This window comes from Barbus barbus, assembly GCF_936440315.1.
Source record: "Barbus barbus genome assembly, chromosome: 5".
NCBI lineage: Eukaryota > Metazoa > Chordata > Actinopteri > Cypriniformes > Cyprinidae > Barbus > Barbus barbus.
In genome coordinates this window covers 32,767,936-32,786,592 of record NC_136733.1, presented here as the reverse complement: position 1 = coordinate 32,786,592, position 18,657 = coordinate 32,767,936, and the positions used below count along the sequence as shown (strand labels likewise).

Genomic DNA, 18,657 nt, shown 5'->3' with positions numbered 1-18,657 from the left:
ACATATCACATACAGATGTTGGACAGTAAAACTGAAACTCTATACAGCGTTGAAGGTTCATTTAATGTATTTTTATTAGAAACCTTGCAGAACACACGTTTTATATTTGTGCATCTAGATTTGTAGCAGCTGCAGCATCACAAAAAAACATGTTAGATTTCAAAAGATATATGTATTAAATCTCTAAAATACAAACAACTTTAACATGTTCTGATTCTTGTTTTTATGAACCTTTAAACATTCAGGCAAACTGAGGCAACAATCAGTGAGGCAACCTTCAAAGTCATTTATGACAAGAAAGTCAAATCAAACAATTATATCCATAGATTCATAAACATTAAGTTTTCATCCCATTCATCTCTTCTCTTGCATCCAGTAGAGGAATCAATATCCAGTGTTCTTAATGGTGAGTTTTTGAGCTGAATCAATCTTATAGTCTTTGATACCTAAGGAGAAAAGCACACAACTGAACAATTAAATAATTATTATAAGACAGATAGAGACTATAAAACAGTCCCATGCAATACATTTTTATAGACAAGTGCATTGTTACACCTATTTAGCGTAGAATTCTCTCACCCTGTGTCAGAGAGTTGCCGTCTGAGGAGATATGCCAGTATCTCCGATCAGTCTGACGTGCTTGTTCTCCATTGACCACACTGAGGAAGGGTCCCCACAAGCTGTCCTCGGTGCTAAAGCTGTGATACATGGAGCAAAAGGGTTGTTAATCATCAAAATTCATAAAAAAAAAAGAGTTGTAATTAATACAGTAAAAAAAAGCAAACAAAACTAAATTGACAATATAGTTCAAATAAAGCATCTTGAGAAATCCAAACTCACGTGAAACCAGTTTGTTTGTCTTGGAGCAGGTTGAGGGCTTCCAATAGCGAGGAGCCCCTGGGTACATGAATGGAAAACACAGACGATGCAACGTTTGATTTAATAACTTCCACCTGTAGTGACACTTGCACGGGACTTGGGAGGACTTCTGAAGGGGAATCTGCATCAGTGGTCAAAGTGTCTAAAGCAGGGACATCATGGAGCACATGGAAAATTAAAAAGAAGAAAAACACAAAAGTTATTAGGAAAACTAATTCTGAGATTAAAATATCTAAAACTGCTAAACATGAAATATAATATTGTGTGTATAATATATTATTTATTATTTAGTCATTTAGCAGACGCATTTATCCAAAGCGACTTACAAATGAGGACAACAGAAGCAATCAATTGTAGTATTAAAACAACTAAAAACAGATCCAAAACTAAAAGCTAAAACTTTATAAATACTACCTATACACATTTTAAAAATAAAGAAATTAAATAAAAATTACAAATGCATACAACAAAATTTCTAAACTTAACATTTAAATGAAAAACAAAAAATAAAGCTAAAATTAAAAATATTAAAGAACAAAAGGTATGAGTATAATAATGAATCTAACATAAAACTAAGCCAAACTCCAAAAAAAAACAAAACAAAAAAAACAACAACTATAATATATATATATATATATAATTTCATTTGCATTTAGTTTGTTGAAGCATTAAAATAACTCAAATTAAATAAAACTAAAACTTAATAAAAGACATATACAGACATAATAAATTCAGACATTATTTAACTAAAGTTCAAATAGATAACAAATACAAATCAAAACAGTATAGTTTATCAGTAATCCTAAGAAATAACACTGCCAAACACACATGCTAAAAATAACAACTTACTTACACATAGTAAGAAATGGTTATAAAAACTGAATCAGAAGTGAAACAAGTAGTAGGAAAGAGGAGAAATCAAAAGCGATACTTATATCCTTTGCCAGTGTCCCAGACTGGTTGAGTCGATGGTCTTATATATATATATATTATATATAGTAATAACATTAATATGTAATGTTGAAATACTTTAAATGCATTGTTTTTAATCATTTCAATAATTACAATAACAGTTACAATTTAGGAATTTAATAATAGCAAATTTCCTTTTTGCAAATTATTTTACAGAAATAAATATACAAAAACAAAAACAAACTTTAGGACTGCAAACACAATTCTGCTGATTGAGCTTGCATGTCTATTGTACATACCATCCTCATTGCGGCATTCTTGGCTCTTCAGATGAAGGTAAGTGCGTTGGTGTAGAGCTGGCAGGACCTGAGAGATGGCCATAGGGTTATGGTATGTTCCTTTCTTAACATCTGCCCTTAAAGCCTCAATAGCAGAGCCACATTCCTCCATCTGACTGCCCATAGCCATCAAGGCCTGTAAGACAGAGAACCATGAGAACCTGTCACTCAAATAAAGCTTTTTCATTTAACCAAATATTTAATATCTTCATTCTTACCTGCACCGCCAATCCCGTACTGAACTCATTGCCCATGTGACCATCAGCTCTCTTAGAGTCAAGAAGCCTCTGCTTAATGGTGGCCAGAGCCCTGTCTAGCTCTGCAGTCTCTTTAACAGCAATTCCCTCGTCTTTTAGACACTGAAGGGCCATGCCTGCCATTGCATGCGAGTCTGAAGGGTGAAGGAGGAAGTCATATTGGTTAGTGACCTCAGGACAAATTAACATATTTCTTTAAATTTAATACAAAAGGAAGACACAAAAGAAGACATTTTGGCTGTGCTGGACATTATAATATTTTGTCTGTTTCTCACACAAAGCTGTATGGCTTCAGAATCTTCAAAATCTGAAATATGGGATACTTTGATGGTATTTTGCATCTCTTTTGAAGTGTGAAGGTTTCAGTTTCCATTCATTGTAATTGCTTGAAATGTTTGTGTAAGAAAGTAAGTCAGATGGGTTTGGATTTACAGTGAACCATATCTTTAAACCAAAAAAAGAGTTGATTTAAACTCACCGACACATAAGGACTCTCCGTGTTTTAACTGTCTATGTTCCACAGCATGGATGAGTTTTTGGCTGACATGTGTGCTGACTCTAACACCGCTCACACACAGAGCCAGAATGCCCAGAGAGTACTGGTAGTAGTTGGTCTTTGGACGGTGACCGACTGCAGAAAATACAGTATTACAGTACAATAAAATGACATATATACCTGTAGATATATAGATATAGATATTAAATAATACTTTTATTCAGCAAGGATATATTAAAATTGGTTTGACAAAAGATTTCTATTTCAAATAAATGCTGTTGTTTTGAACTTTCTGTGTAGAAATCTACTAGTTTTCCACAAAAATATTAAGCAGCACAACTGTTTTCAACATTATTAACAAGATTAAATGTTATCGGAACAGCCATTTAGCATATTAGAATGATTTCTGAATTTTAAAATGTATTCAAATAGAAAACATTTACTTTAAATTGCAATAATATTTTACAATATTACTGTTTTTACAGTATTTTTAATCAAATAAATGCAGCCTTAAGCATAACAGACATTAAAAATCTTCCGGACCCTATTACAAAAAATTGCCCCTTACATGCAATGTTCTGTTTTTCTTCCTCCATCTCTTTCTTTAGGTGAATGAGGAGAGACTCCTTCATCTCATTATGAGTGAGATGTACACTCTCCAGATCATAGCAGGAAGACTTTAGAGCCAAGATGTACAGAGCTAGACGGCCAACCACCAACTCATTATTTCTGAGAGATCTGCAAGCAGATATATAAAATAGTAATAATACAAGCAGAACCAAAATCAGTTGAAATAGAACAATATTCTAGAATAGGATATGATGCATCACAGAACCAGGACGGGTGGAATTTATTTCAGTTACAATCATTCCTGAAGTAATTTACAGTTGTTTTAAAGTTTAATGAGAAAGATGTGAAATGTGTTCCATACTTCTCAATATCATCATGAAACTCTGTCTTGAGGCGGTTGAGATATTCGCTCTCTTTAGCTAGATTATGGTGTGTTGAGAGGCGCAGGGCAATGTGCACACTGGGATTGGGTAGGGTGTCTTGCGTGTCCACTGACTTCAGCAGCTGCTTATTGAAGGACAGGAGAAGAGCCTCGTGATCTGATGCTGAACGATGATTCAGAGAAAATAGAGAGCATGAAATTAATGCAGACTATCATAAATTTTGCATCACTTTTCTCGTTGAACACTTTTGCTTATTTTAAGTGCCACTGTATAGTTGATTTATGTCCACTGCTGTCTACAGGTCACAGTGACCTTTTTTTCACCACTCATTCAACCCATAAAATACACTTTGTCTCAGAACTGTCACAGTCACAAACGAGAGTGAAATGATTCCAAGTATTCTGAGCTGAACTTCTGGACAAACAGAAATTACTCATGAATATGCTGAATGTTATGAATTGGGTTTAAGAATAGTACATTATTGGTTATTATGATACACACAGAATCGTTTATTTATAGACTTTATAATTGTGGACTAGACAGGATAACAAGTCCATACAACAGGATGATAAACACTAAAAATCAATAAAACATTCTGGAAAAACATCTAAACCTACAATAACGGGGGGAAAAAACACCAGAAAGTTATAGACTATTATTCTTTTGAACATATCGTATTTCTGCAACAATCACTAACTTTAAATACCTGAATAATATATAAATATGGTAATGATTCAGTATATTTGAATACACCAAGGAATCATCTACGTCCATTATTTGTACTATGGTACTGGTACAGTACTTTTTTTGTAAAGATATTGCTGCAGAAATAGGACGTAGCATATTGTGCAATTACGGGATTTCTGTCATTTCCCCACCACATGACCAAATGATGACTACAAATCAAAATCACAAAAATAAATAAATAAAAAGCAGGGGAAACAGAAAAAAAGAAAAGAAAAAAACTATGTACTAAATCTTACCACAAGGTTTTCCAGCAGCCAGCGCCAGCAGCGCACTCACAATAACAAGAGTAATCTGTCAATGACAACAATACAGACAAATGGTGAAATCTGTTATTAAAACAGCATATTAACACTTTATTATTTTGCTAGCAGTAAACTAATTTCTAACTTCTAATGAGTTTTGAGCTTAAACATTCTGTATCATACTAAAGCAAAGTCGATCAATGTGCTTAGTCAAAGTGGTAGTGGTTCTTACCATTTTAAGGTCAAGTTAGGTATCCTGTTGAATCCGGTTAAAATTGAATAACTGACACTAACTAACACTTTATGGCAGTGATCAGAGGCGGAGTTAGTTACTCATCTACAGAGTTTGAAGTTATTGTCGACCTGTGCTCTAGATTATCTATTTTCCTACAATTTTCGTCTTGAATTTTTTTTTTTTTCACTCGGTTTTTTCGAATGTTTAACAGCAAGAAAATTTAACCTCTTTCTTCCCAAACATGAGTTTGTTTACTGTTTTTATAGCGCACTTCCGGTTTATAGAACTACAAAACAAACGAACTACAAATCCCATGAAGCCCCGTTCATTTTCACACTGTTCTAGAAACGCGTCTTAAAATTCAGGCTCTTGCAACTTCTCATGTCAGTTGTCTTTAGACACTTTTCCACATTTTCAGCAAAATTGGCTTTCCGCTTTTGGGGGGCGTGTGAAAGGTAAGTGTGTGTGTTCCTAATGGAAGAACTGACTGTGTTTTGTTTTGCTTGTTGTGAGGCGTATGACTGGAGGATGTTTGAAGCTGCAGCCAGCGATCAATGCAAGTCATATCCAGAGAACCAAACTATTTCTTAATGGTAAAGTATTGAAGATCGTTACAAGTAAAACAAAACAAACAAAAAAAAATTACTTTTTCAGAGCATTACAATGTCATGGCCTACTGTGAAGGAAAATATGAATTTACCAAGTTAGTGACAAGTTAGCGACTAGCTAGCTTATTACATCTACAACTCACACCTGCAAATGACAGTTTGTCCTACTTAAAACAATAGCCATTCATTATTTAGGTATGTATCATTTATGTATAAATGTTTTTTTGAAGGTAAAGATAAAATCTTTGAGTGTGCCTTAGTATAACTCAGGTCATGTTGTACTGAACCTCTGCATGACCCATTGATTTATTAATTTTCCTGTTTTCCAGATACTTCTATTCACACTGCGTGACTGCCGTTGTTATTTAATTCTGATGTTTTCAGCTCATCGTCGTCTGGAGGATGATGCAGAGCACCAGGTCAGGAAGCAGCGAGCTTGAGTTCATCACATTTTCCCCCCTTGCTCCTTTCAGTAACCCTGATTTGGCCACATTCAGCAGGCCAACCAGAGACTTGCGTCATCTGACAGGTGTATCTATGCCGAATACGTAAGTATTATGGTCTTGTGCTTTAATACAGTCCTCATTTATTCAATAAATTGAAGACTGCTCATCTTATTTGTCTGTGTGTTTCATCTTAAAAGCTGGGATAGAAGATGCGTGAGGAAACAGAGGAGAAGGACAGATGATGAGTGAGTAAACTGTTTCCACTCATGAGATTTGCTCTATGCTGCAGTGGGTATGACCTTTTTCCCTACAGAAGCTGCAGTCCTAAACGGCGAAAGCTGATGGGAGAGGAAGGAGCAGATGAGTATCCAAGTCCTAAAGTGAGCCAAAGATGGTCTGTGGAGTCTATCACCACTTCCCCTTCTGAGGCCAGCCCGGTTCAACTGCATACTGAACCCAGGACAGAAGAGATGGGTCTGCCCTTCACATCCACACCGTCTCCATTACCCAGAGTTCCCACAGAAGGCTCAAGCATGGAAGTAGATGCCACTCAGAGGAGACTGCAGGAGATAGAAGAGAGGTGAGACAGAAATGAAGATGTCATTATCTTAATTTCAAACATTTTGGCCTGGTTTCACAGTCTGGGCTTATTAAAGTTTAAATTTTATAAACATGCCTTTTGATATAACATTACTGGTGTGCATCTTGAGAGAAAACAATGACACTGATGTATTTTAAGGATCAGTTTTTTTCAGTTAAAACAGCCCAGACATGCATTTTAGTCTGGGACTAGGCTTAAGCCTTGTCTGTGAAACTGGGGGTGTATCTCTGCTTGTGTTTATAGAGTCATTGTTCAGAAATTAGATTTATGAAAGTTCAATCTGATGTTATGCTACCTTTAAAACTGTACATTTTTATAGGCAGTCTTCCTGATATATTGTGTATGTTTGGTACAGGATAACTTTGGAGGATGATAGTGATGAAGAAGAGCTTGCTGTGGAACCGGCTCAGCGCAGACCAGTGCTGGTGATGTCCGACAGCTTAAGAGAGGGGCTACAGCGGGGGATTGGTGACATTCTACCCCAAACAGTAGCTCAGTCAGTGTGCGTATCTTCTTATTTTCAGGTTTCCATAAATGCTTGACACTTGCTGGCTCTTTAATTCAACAGATCCATTTAAATTTTAGTTAATAAAGAAATTCATAAATAAGCTTAATTTTAAGTGTTAAAAAATAAGCCTGTTCTACCTCTGGGGTTGGAAATATTTTTTAAAAGAAAGTAATACTTTTATTCAGCAAGGATGCATTACATTTATTAAAATTAACAGAAAATACATTTATAATGTAATTTTTTTTTAAATTATATTCCATTATATATACTTTATATTATATTTATATATTTTTTAAAAAACCTTCCTATTCATCAAGGCGTCCTGAAATGTTTCTTAAGCAGCAAATCATTATATTAGAATGATTTCTAATGGATCATGTGAAAATGAAAATTGAAACCACAGCTATTACAATACAAAAGTTATTTTAGAATTATAATAATATTTCAAATGGCTGTTTTACTGTATTTTTGATGCAGCCTATATGAGACTTTTTCAAAAACATAAATTTACAACAATAATGTTAGATCAAAACATGAACAAACATGAAAAAAGTATTCATTTTTTAGTGTATTGATAAAGAACTGATTCTGATAAAAAAAACTATTTTAAAAGCCTGAATATGACAAGGCACATTTATTAAGAAAGTAAATAGAATTGATTTCCTGTGGTCTTATATGACCAATTCTGAATGACTGAAGCAAGTAAAAGCAGGTTTATGAAATTGTATGGATTCTTATTGTTTTCATCATTGTATGAAAACAAACAGAAGCAGAAACGTTCCCAAACCAGCAGCAGAACATCAGCTTCTACTAACAGCACTGAGCTCATTGGAAAGAAATCCAGTTTAGCACGTTCTTCTTCACTCACCTCTGCAGGAGCTGCTCCTGTATGGAATTGGTGTTGTGGCGCCCCCCAGAGGACCCTCTCACCCAGAGGCTGAAGGACTCTTTACAGAAACAGCAGCGCAAGCAGTTGGCAGCGAGCAGACAGACTCCCACCCCTGTACCGCCTATCAGCAGCCCCCCACCCCAACCCCAGTTCACAGCACCCAGTGAGCAGACTTTCAGCCCGCTGTTCAGCAGCCCTGCGCTCCTCAACTCTGGAGAGGAAGACATGGAGTTATAGAGGGCAATCTTAACCAAATCCCTTAGCTTTGAAATTTATCAGTGCAAACGAGGAATTACCATAAGGGGAGAGCATAATGAGCACTTGACAAACGCTCACATGAGATTTCTCTTGTGCCATGTATGCTTTGTTTCAACCTGAGTTGCTTTTGTAGGTGGGACCATATTTGCACTAGACTAAATGAGAAGTATCCTATGTGAATGTGGTCAGTGGTACATTGGTTAATAGCTGTGAAAATTAAAACACATCACTGGTTAACGATGCAAAATATTTTAGGTTATTCTTTATGCAGTTAGTATTATTTCAGTGTACTCGTATACTGTGTACAAATTCAGAGTGCTTGATTTGTTAGAATCTGCCATATTATTTACACGTGATATTTGCTTTTTTGAAGACATTCAACTGGTCAAAACCCGAGACTCCTTTTATTTTCTTCTTCATGGTGTCCATATTTTTATTTTTTAAAGATGTTGTAGTTATGGAAAGCCACGATTGGTGAATTTGGTTAAATGAATAAGAGCTTGATTTAGGAAGGGTTACCATGTGCTCTTGAACTGGACAGACCGAGACAACAGCACTAATCTTTATAACCGGTTTAACTATCTACACAACAAAAATATGATTGTTGGAGGAGATGCATGGGCATAGAAATCGAATCATAGAAATCTATTGATTTCAGTTGTTGAAATTACCTGGTTATGTTTTTCTAGCTGAAGAAGAACAAAAAACACTTCTAAGTCTGGCTGTAATTATTAAACAACAGTAAAATAAGCTGCGAATCCATTTTGCTTGTGGTTTAAACATTGGCCTAAATTATTGTTTAAACATTTTGTTTTACCTTTTTGCAATTTATACATTTTGCCAAATGTCAAAATATAAAATTTGTAAATATTGACTATATCGCACTCTGACAGACATGTTTTTTTTTTAATAAAATCAGTTTGCCTTTTATATTGACATTTTATTTATATAAAAAAAAATTCATACAAAGTCATGAATTGTCTGATTTAAGGAATGTTGTTCAAATACAATAATTCATAAAAAAAATCACAATAAAAAAACAATTAACAGTTAAATGACCAGTTGTAAATACTGTTAGCTACACACAACATTCATTCATTATTTCACAGTAAACTCGAACACAATTCTAAGATCCAGAATTATTCATTGTATGTTTTTAAAGTTCATCTTTTGGTTTTTAACAGGCCTATCTGAAATATTCGCTTACAGTGAGGGGCTCTGTTTGTCTGTCCAGACCATGAACATCGCTCATGAGCTCCGCAGAGGTGCTATTAAAGGGGTAGTTCACCCTCATGTCCCAAACCCATAAGACTTTACATGCATTGTGGTAACTCTTGTGAACGTGCGGCAGAGAATGACATGGAAGAGAACTGTTGAATAAAGATGTTGAACCACTGATGTCACATGGACTATTTTAACAAAACAGTCCTTCCTATGTTTCTGAGCCTTGAACGTGGTAGTACCCTTGCTGTCTACAGAGGGTAAGAAAGCTGTCGGATTTCATCAAAAAATATCTTAGTTTGTGTTCTGAAGATGAACGAAGGTCTTATGGGTTTGGAACAACATGAGGGTGAGTAATTTTAATTCAAATTTTTGGGTGAACTTTAATAATTATTTTTGCTTGTACATGGTTTTCCTATATAATCAACAATTTATGAACAAATTATAGTGCCGAAAGTAAATGTTAACTGGAGATGGTCTTTGCTTGTAAGTGGTGATCTGTCCTATAGCTGTCCTGGGCTGGAGCAATCTGCCAAGAAAAAAAAAAGAGAAGCTTTGAAACGTAGTTTCACATCCTTCAAAATTTGTTGTGTAAAATAATAATAAAAAAAAATTTTTTTAATTTATTTAAAAAATAAAAAGTATCATTTAGCATACAAGTGTTGTTATTGTTTACTGCAATTAAACGAACTATTAAAAAATATTTTGATTAATTGAAATAAAGCAAAGAACTAAAACATAAATGTTAGAATATTTAAAAACAAAAATCAATAACTTTTGACTATTAAACCGAAAATGAAAACGGAAAAATAAAATGCTAAAAATAAAAGCCAATTTAAATATTATTTAAAAGAAAAAATAATAATACTGTAATAAAACTGTAAAATATTTTGAACTGTGTTATTAATCTAAAAACTTGTTGTACTGTGTCCAAATAAGACCCACCCAGGTCTGTGGGATCCCTGTTAACACCTGCAATTACTTTTTCACGTAGGGCCAGGTAGGTTTGGACAGCTTTTTGCCCTTAATAAATGAAATCATCATTTAAAAACTGCATTTTGTATTTACTTGCATTATCTTTGTGTAATATTAAAATTAGTTTGATGATCTGAATCTTTTAAGTGTGACAAATATGCAAAAAATAAAAAAAACAGGAAGGGGGCAAAAACCTTTTCACGGCACTGTAAACTTAAAAGACTACAAATTAAAATGCTATACATTGCTATTACATTTGTATTCTTATTATGATGATTATTATTTTAATTATGGGCCAAGCACCGAAGGATCTTAGGCACCTATTGTATCTGTTAGTTTTCTTCTTCCGCTCTGGGAGTCTATGGCAGCCCATAGAACCACTTGTGGGAAAGTTATGAAATTTGGCACACAGATAGAGGGCAGTATCAATATTTAATATAGCTAATTTTTCCTTTGATTCCTTGGTTCATGCTGAGTTGAATGCACACCAAATTTAAAATTTTTATAGGTCAAGATTTTTCGCAATTTTGAATTTTTGAAAAATGTTGAAATTTAGAAAAATTGGCTGAGATCATCTTCAGGCAAAAAGTTATGATATACTAAACCGTTTTTGTAAAGTGCGTTAACAAATTTGACAAAACTTTGGGACTCAGATAGAGGACAGTCACATCATTAACCACAGCAAACTGGAGTTTCCAATGCAAACTCTCTAGTGCCACCAACAGGTCAAGTTTGCACTCATGTTTCTGCTAATAACTTTTGAAACATAAGGTCTAAAAGCAAAATTCTTTTTTCCTCTGATTCCATGGCTCATACCAAAATGTAAATTTCTTTGGTTCAAGATTTTTCAATATTTTGAATTGTCTGAAAAATCTACTTTTTGAATTAGTCCTAGATGTATTGTTTAATTTTCACCAAAATTGCCTCAGATCACCAGAGCATTATGTCAAAAAGTTATCAAAACCTTTTTGATATATCAAGCCGTTTTCGTAAAGCGTGTTAACGAATTTGATGAAATTTGAACAAAAATGGACATGAGGCTATATCTTCACAACACTTTAGTGGATTCGGAACAAAGTTGTCATGTATTATAACAAGCATGACCTGAGGGCACATGAGTAGTTAAGATCAGTCTCGTTAGATTCGGAACGGCATACCGAATTGAACGATACCTAATTTTCTTTATTTTAGTTTTGGGCTTTTTAGCCTTATTTGCAAAATAGTCTCATGTCTACGGAAGTTCTAAGCGGCCATGCATTATTATAATTTTTCTGTCTTGTTTTCTTGTGATCACGACTTAATTTTCTCGTGATCTCGACATAACGAAAGTTGTTTTGTCGTTATCACGACTTAATTTTTCTCGTGATCTCAACATAACGAAAGTTGTTTTGTCGTTATCACGACTTAATTTTTCTCGTGATCTCGACATAACGAAAGTTGTTTTGTCGTTATCACGACTTAATTTTCTCGTGATCTCGACATAACGAAAGTTGTTTTGTCATTATCACGACTTAATTTTCTCTGTGTATTCGGCATGAGAAAATGCTATAGAAGCAGCATCATCACAGCATCATGGATGATCGTATTCGCTTTTACTTTGATCAGGGACTCACTCAAACTGAAATAATAAAAATAAAAATATGGTATAAGTACCATCCCAAATATTAAAGGTGTTGTGTGTGTGACCGACTACATTGATCCATGATAGAATACTTGTCATGCATATTCATACTCGGACATTTTAGCTCTGTGTCTGTCAGTGATTGATGACTTACACATAACAACGTGTTCGACACTTGAGAAGGAGGCTGTCGGGTCTGCAACTTTATCGTCGAAGACAATATAGCGACCCTGATTTTCTCACTATAGCTACAATTACGTCGTGAGAAAACATTTTTTTACGTTGAGATCAACAACTTTCGTTATGTCCAGATAACCACAAAACAACTTTCGTTATGTCGAGATCACGAGAAAATTAAGTCGTGATAACGACAAAACAACTTTAGTTATGTCGAGATCACGAGAAAATTAAGTCGTGATCACGAGAAAACAACTTTAGTTATGTCGAGATCACGAGAAAATTAAGTCGTGATCACGAGAAAACAACTTTAGTTATGTTGAGATCACGAGAAAATTAAGTCGTGATAACGACAAAACAACTTTAGTTATGTCGAGATCACGAGAAAATTAAGTCGTGATCACGAGAAAACAACTTTCGTTATGTCGAGATCACGAGAAAATTAAGTCGTGATCACGAGAAAACAACTTTAGTTATGTCGAGATCACGAGAAAATTAAGTCGTGATCACGAGAAAACAACTTTCGTTATGTCGAGATCACGAGAAAATTAAGTCGTGATCACGAGAAAATAACTTTAGTTATGTCGAGATCACGAGAAAATTAAGTCGTGATCACGAGAAAACAAGACAGAAAAATTATAATAATGCATGGCCGCTTAGAACTTCCGTACATGTCCCTTATTTGCACATGATAAATAATTAATCTACATTAACTCTACTGACACTGATTAATACAGTAATTGTTTAAAGAAAGCATTGAGGTCTCTTACAATGTGGGAATCATTCCTTTTGCTTCGGTACAAACGTCTCCTCTTCCCTTTCCTGCCAGATGAATGTTTCCTTCCTCTGCAGTCAAGCTTTGACACAGCACCTTCACTACTCGTCTCCTCTAACTAATCTAGAGGGATGATAGATTAAAAAATATATGATTACATGAATTAAAGTAGGGGTATGGAATAAAATATATAAAAGGCCTAACATAAGATTACATGAAGTAAGAAACAATTATCTTGTAAATTTCTTTTGGAATTTTGTAACAAATATAAAAATATTTATATAAAAGTGTTTGTGTGCCTGTCATTTAGGCAGACTTGAATCAGATTTCTGTTTTACTTAAAGCAGTGGGTAGGTTATTTACTCCTTGATTTGCTTGATAAAGGTCTACTTTGACATTTTGTTGACAAACATGTTTATAGTGCATTATCTTCAATGTGTTTATAATTGCTAAGTTTAGCGTGGCTAAAATATACAAGTAATTTCCATACAGATAAACTGGTTGCAGTGACAATCTTCACGTGCTAGCCACTGATCAGTGTAATCATTGTAAAATCATGTAAATGGTACACAAAGTATAAATTTGAAGGTGTACTATAGAAAAGCTAAAAAGAGTTTGACTGACCAGATCGACTGGCTTGGTTCGAGCTCAAATGTCAAGCTACGTCTATGTCAAATATCCATAACTGTTCTACTTTGGACAATGATTTGGTTATATGTTCAATTACATATGGGAAGTATGGAATACCTGACTGAGTCCTGTCAAGGTTGGATAGTGTTTTATCATTGGTTGGAACGGTGCTTCCCAAGCCTGTGTCTTTACTTACAGACCGACTCCGATTATATAGAATATATAGCCTGGAATATATAGAACATTAGGAAAACAACTGCATTTAGAAATAATAAATAAATAAAACTAAATAATACTAAATAAATAGGACATTTAAAAATCTACAAAAAATATGTCAATATTATAATAATAATCAATATGATTATTATTGAAGAAAAATGGTTCATGCTTACCCAAGAAAGGAAATTCATATCTCTTGGAGTTTCCTCCATGCATTCGGCTTTGGCTGTGGATCTATTGTTGGGACACAAAATCGGGACAAAATTCTACTCTTGCTATGACAAAAATAATACACCATGCTTATCAATCATTATCAGACTTTAAGTGCTTGACCTGTAGATGACTCAGTTCGGTGTCTATGGCATCTAGAAGTACATCAGTGATCATGGGACAATGCCAGAGGTATAAGCCCATAAACATCAACCCCCTCATTCACATCTGAGAAGAAAAGAGATATACAGCAGTGTGTACTGCAGCAGATACAGGATGAGCATGAGAGGGAATTTTTAATGGGTTCTGACCTGCAGAGAGCAGCTCATCAGTGTTTTCTCCAGATCTTTCATTTTCATTTACATTTATTCATTTAGCTGACGCTTTTATCCAAAGCGACTTACAATTGCTATACATGTCAGAGGTCGCACGCCTCTGGAGCAACTAGGGGTTAAGTGTCTTGCTCAGGGACACATGGGTGTCTCACAGTGGATTCGAACCCGGGTCTCTCACACCAAAGGCATGTGTTTTATCCACTGCGCCATCACCACCCCCTTTTTTCCATGATTGTTCTAAAATGAGAAAGTTAATTTCTGCATGAGAATGAGATACAAAACTAACAAACCTCTTTGGAATTCAGAGAATTTGAGTTAGAATGGAAGCAGCCAGTTTGAAGGGGGGAGTTTTTGGTTATAGGGTTGCCTAAGAAACGTAGCAGAAAGGGTCCCCAACACTAGGGACCATACAAAAAGAACCTCTAAAAAAAACAACACTTCACAGATTTCATACATGGATAATGCAAAGCTGCATATCTCACACATGTGTATTTATGCTAATTAATAGCTAGGTACATTTACAGTTGTATTTTAACAGAAAAATGTACAAATACTTTTTCTCTCTTGCTGGGAAGAAAAACTACACACATAAGTAAGTGCAGCATGGTTTTATTAGTAGCTGAATTCTCGGAACTCTCAAACATATCTTGGCCGGGTTTTTAAAATAGGTTTTTACACTTACGTCAATGTGTTTGCACTCGAAGTTTTCTCTAGACAGGGGTCTGAACGGCAGGAACTGGTTGGCATGTTACACATCCATGTCCATCAGTGACATGGCAACCACACACACCCACTAACTGTACACATTTAACACTGGGGGATTTTTAACCACACTCTGGCAACTCCGTCCTCTCGGAAATATCGCGATAGAATTGTTGTGTTCGCGCTGCTGACAGTGCAGTGAAACAAGTTTCCATCCTGATGATTAGCAATTTCAGAACTGTGGGTGAATTCACTGTTGGTCGAATTTCGTTTACGATTTTTTTTTAGACATTTAGAAGAATAAGGTTAGTACGTACTTTTTGAGATTCATTGATTTTTGGTAAATTATAACTTTGACTTGTTATGCTAGCCAGCTAGCAGGGGTAACGTTACTGCTATTATTGTTATTAGATAGGGATGTCAGCAGCCTGTATCTTTTAAAAGCTTTTGGATATTTATGTCCACCTCATATGTTGTCTCTTTATCTGTTAGTAAGTCTGAGAAGAGAAAGAATATCTGACAATTTACCATGGTTGTTTTTGAATAGTAACCGGTTTAAATGTTACTTTTTTGGATCAGTGTAACGGTTTCGAAAATATAAACATTCGCTATAAAAAATAGTTTAAACTCTCAACTATTGTTCTATGAGAGTAAATTAGCTACTTCATTGTTAGAACAGATCCTGAACCTTCAGGTTTCCACAGCCGCTCCGTTGAATGTCATTCAGATGGCCTATGTGTTTATCAGGTGACGTAGAAAATGGCCTCATATTTTGATGAGCATGACTGTGAGCCCACAAATCCAGAAGAACAGTACCGACAGAACGCCCTGCTGGAGCTGGCCAGGTAACTAGCACGACAGTGCCATCTAGACCAACTCAAACTCGTTTCTTTAATCAGTGTCTACAGTTTCTTTCTTTTCAGTATGTGTGTCCATATACATTACCATTCATAAATCTGTGGTCAGTAAGATAAAAAAATATATATATTAATTATTGTATTCAGCAAGGATTGAAATTAATCAAAAGTGACAGTAAAGGCATTTATAATATTACAAAGTATTGGAAAAATTCAATCACAGTTGTGTCACGGTTTCTACAAAAATACTAAGCAGCACTTTAATGTTGTTTCGTTCAGCATATTAGCATGATTTGCGAAGGATCATGTGACTCTGAAGCTGCTAAAATAAATCAGCTCTGCCATCACAGAAATAAATTCCATATTAAAATATATTAAAACAGAAAAAGTTGTAATAATATTTCACAATTTTTACTGTATTTGATCAAATAAATTCAGCCTTGGTGAGTAAAGAGATTTTCAAAAACATCAAATAAAAAACATACCAATTACCAACCCTAAATTTTGAATATTACTGTTCATGTACTTAATTATATTTGGTTAAATAACAGCATTAGCATAATAGTAGTTGATTAGTATTTGCATCAATTAGTATTAAAAGAAACCTTTTTATAGTTTTTCTCAGCTATGTGGATGAGAACATAATGATATTGCTAACCATTTTTAACAATTATGCGGCTATAGGTCTTTGATGCAGGGTCTTGACATAGACTCGGGTTCATTTGATTTGTCGGATTGGGACCAGCGTCTCCCGCCTCCGGCAGCCAAAGCCGTGGTTCAGAGTCTTCCTGTGGTCATCATCTCCCCTGAACAAGCAGGTGACAGACTGCTCATTCAAAATCATCTGCAAACACATTCATAGAAGACATTGTTGCACAAAGGAACATTAGCAACAGGATAATTGGTAATAATTTAGATGTTTTATTGTGTTTGGCATTGGCAGCAAGTTTGATTGAATTAAACGGTCTTGAATCCTTGGTGTCCTTGACTATCATTCTTCTTGAGCTTTCCTCAAGATACTTTTTCATGTGACAGATAAAGCACTGAAGTGTCCGGTGTGTTTACTGGAGTTCGAGGAGCAAGAGACCGTGAGAGAGATGCCCTGTAAACATCTGTTCCACGCGGGATGCATCATGCCATGGCTCAGTAAGGTATGTAAGCAAAAATGCATTCAGATTATTAAAAGGGACAATAACAGCGTTTAATTTGGATTGGATTGTAAACTGTATTAATCAAACTCTCTATATCACAGTTTCCACAAAAAATATCAAGCAACACAACTGTTTTCAACACTGATAACAATTCTGAATGTTTTTTAAGCAGCAGATCACTATATTAGAATTATTTCTGAAGAATCATGTGACACTGAAGACCGGAGTAATGATGCTGAATATTCAGCTTTGCCGTAACTAGAATAGATACAATTTTGAAGTATGTTAAAACAGAAAACACTTACTTTAAATTATAATAATATTTGACAATAGTAATGTATTTGTATTAAATAAATGCAGCCTTGGTGAGCATAAGAGACAACTTTCAGAAACATGAAAGAATCTTACCAACCCCAAACTTAGGTATGTTGATATAATTTCATGTTTGGCATAATCATAAGTGTTTCTGCATAACATTACAGACCAATTCATGTCCCTTGTGTCGACTTGAACTACCCACTGACAATCCAGACTATGAGGAGTTCAAAAAAGACAAGGTTAGAGTGCAGTATTGGTTTTCTTTTTAATGTCATGCACAGTTATTGTTTCTGTAACTCATTCATTGGATTCGTCTGAGACACCTTAAGAATATACCTGAGCATTCAGTGTGTCTGTTTGTTTTTACAGGAACGGAGAAGGCAGAGAGAACACAGACTAGAGGATCTACATGGAGCCATGTACACTTGATCTCAGCACCTTCAAGACTTGAATATGATATTAACTTTGTTGGAAGTGAGAGTTTACTGCGCAGGGACCAGTTTGTGTGTACTTGAAAACAAACAAACAAACAAACAAAACAGCAAAGTTTTTAATGTTATCACCTTTAAGACTGCTTTGTATGGCTATGCACTGAGAACTGTTTGTATGGAACTGTAATGTAGCCTTATAGACATTTCCGATTTCATTAAATGTTTTAAATAAAGCAGTTGCTTTTTTGTTTTAGTGTGAAATTGTATTTGTTCACTCCATGATTTCATATTCATTCGTTTTATTTCCTGAAGAGATTTCTTAAAACATTATTGTGCTGATAAGCAATGAATGCCATGGTTTATACAATAATTCATAGTGAATACAGTGGTACACTGTAGGCATGACTTCATCAGTGGACTCTACATTGCCCACTTTCCCAGTTAGGAAATGAAACCCTCCTTATGTAATACGGTAGATCTCTACCTCATGAAAAATGTGTGATTTTTTTTAGGTGCGTAAATTATTGTAAAAATTCAACATGCTGAGACAGACTTGTACTACTATTTACTAATGATGGAGCAAAAAAACTCTGAATTTGTAAAATGTTAAACTGTCATGTCCATATTTTTTTAATAAAAAGTGAGCTTCTCTAACATAGTGTGCAT

At 34.9% G+C, this 18,657-nt stretch overlaps 3 protein-coding genes and 1 long non-coding RNA gene across 8 annotated transcripts; 2 read left to right on the top strand and 2 right to left on the bottom strand.

The window, feature by feature from the left end:
- Positions 1–44: 44 nt before the first annotated feature.
- On the bottom strand, positions 45–5,341 carry LOC306870083 (transcobalamin-2-like). Its single transcript, XM_079417142.1, has 10 exons — positions 5,057–5,341; positions 4,819–4,873; positions 3,814–3,997; positions 3,451–3,620; positions 2,865–3,017; positions 2,348–2,520; positions 2,091–2,265; positions 841–1,021; positions 580–698; positions 45–446 (listed from the first exon to the last, which is right to left on the bottom strand). The coding sequence occupies exons 1-10, from the start codon at positions 5,057–5,059 to the stop codon at positions 385–387; spliced, it is 1,275 nt and encodes a 424-aa protein (XP_079273268.1). The 5' UTR covers positions 5,060–5,341; the 3' UTR covers positions 45–384.
- Positions 5,140–9,574, top strand: LOC306870084 (uncharacterized protein). Of its 2 annotated transcripts, none has more exons than XM_079417143.1 (6): positions 5,140–5,514; positions 6,052–6,215; positions 6,311–6,358; positions 6,427–6,693; positions 7,070–7,216; positions 8,099–9,574. In XM_079417143.1, the coding sequence occupies exons 2-6, from the start codon at positions 6,070–6,072 to the stop codon at positions 8,346–8,348; spliced, it is 858 nt and encodes a 285-aa protein (XP_079273269.1). In that variant the 5' UTR covers positions 5,140–5,514; positions 6,052–6,069; the 3' UTR covers positions 8,349–9,574. The 2 variants fall into 2 exon arrangements, with proteins under 2 accessions (XP_079273269.1, XP_079273270.1); XM_079417144.1 differs by having other exon boundaries at positions 5,377–5,514; positions 5,997–6,215; positions 8,099–9,387.
- Positions 9,258–15,347, bottom strand: LOC306870088. Its single transcript, XR_013784233.1, has 6 exons — positions 15,215–15,347; positions 14,321–14,457; positions 14,161–14,221; positions 13,886–13,995; positions 13,134–13,261; positions 9,258–10,119 (listed from the first exon to the last, which is right to left on the bottom strand). It is a non-coding gene; the product is annotated as an uncharacterized lncRNA (long non-coding RNA).
- Positions 15,207–18,643, top strand: LOC306870085 (E3 ubiquitin-protein ligase RNF181-like). Of its 4 annotated transcripts, none has more exons than XM_079417145.1 (6): positions 15,207–15,539; positions 15,982–16,079; positions 16,776–16,909; positions 17,127–17,242; positions 17,725–17,799; positions 17,930–18,643. In XM_079417145.1, exons 2-6 carry the CDS (start codon positions 15,994–15,996, stop codon positions 17,987–17,989), a joined length of 471 nt encoding a protein of 156 aa, XP_079273271.1. In that variant the 5' UTR covers positions 15,207–15,539; positions 15,982–15,993; the 3' UTR covers positions 17,990–18,643. The 4 variants fall into 4 exon arrangements, with proteins under 4 accessions (XP_079273271.1, XP_079273274.1, XP_079273273.1 ...); XM_079417148.1 differs by having other exon boundaries at positions 15,407–15,474; XM_079417147.1 differs by having other exon boundaries at positions 15,410–15,539; positions 15,962–16,079.
- Positions 18,644–18,657: the final 14 nt, after the last annotated feature.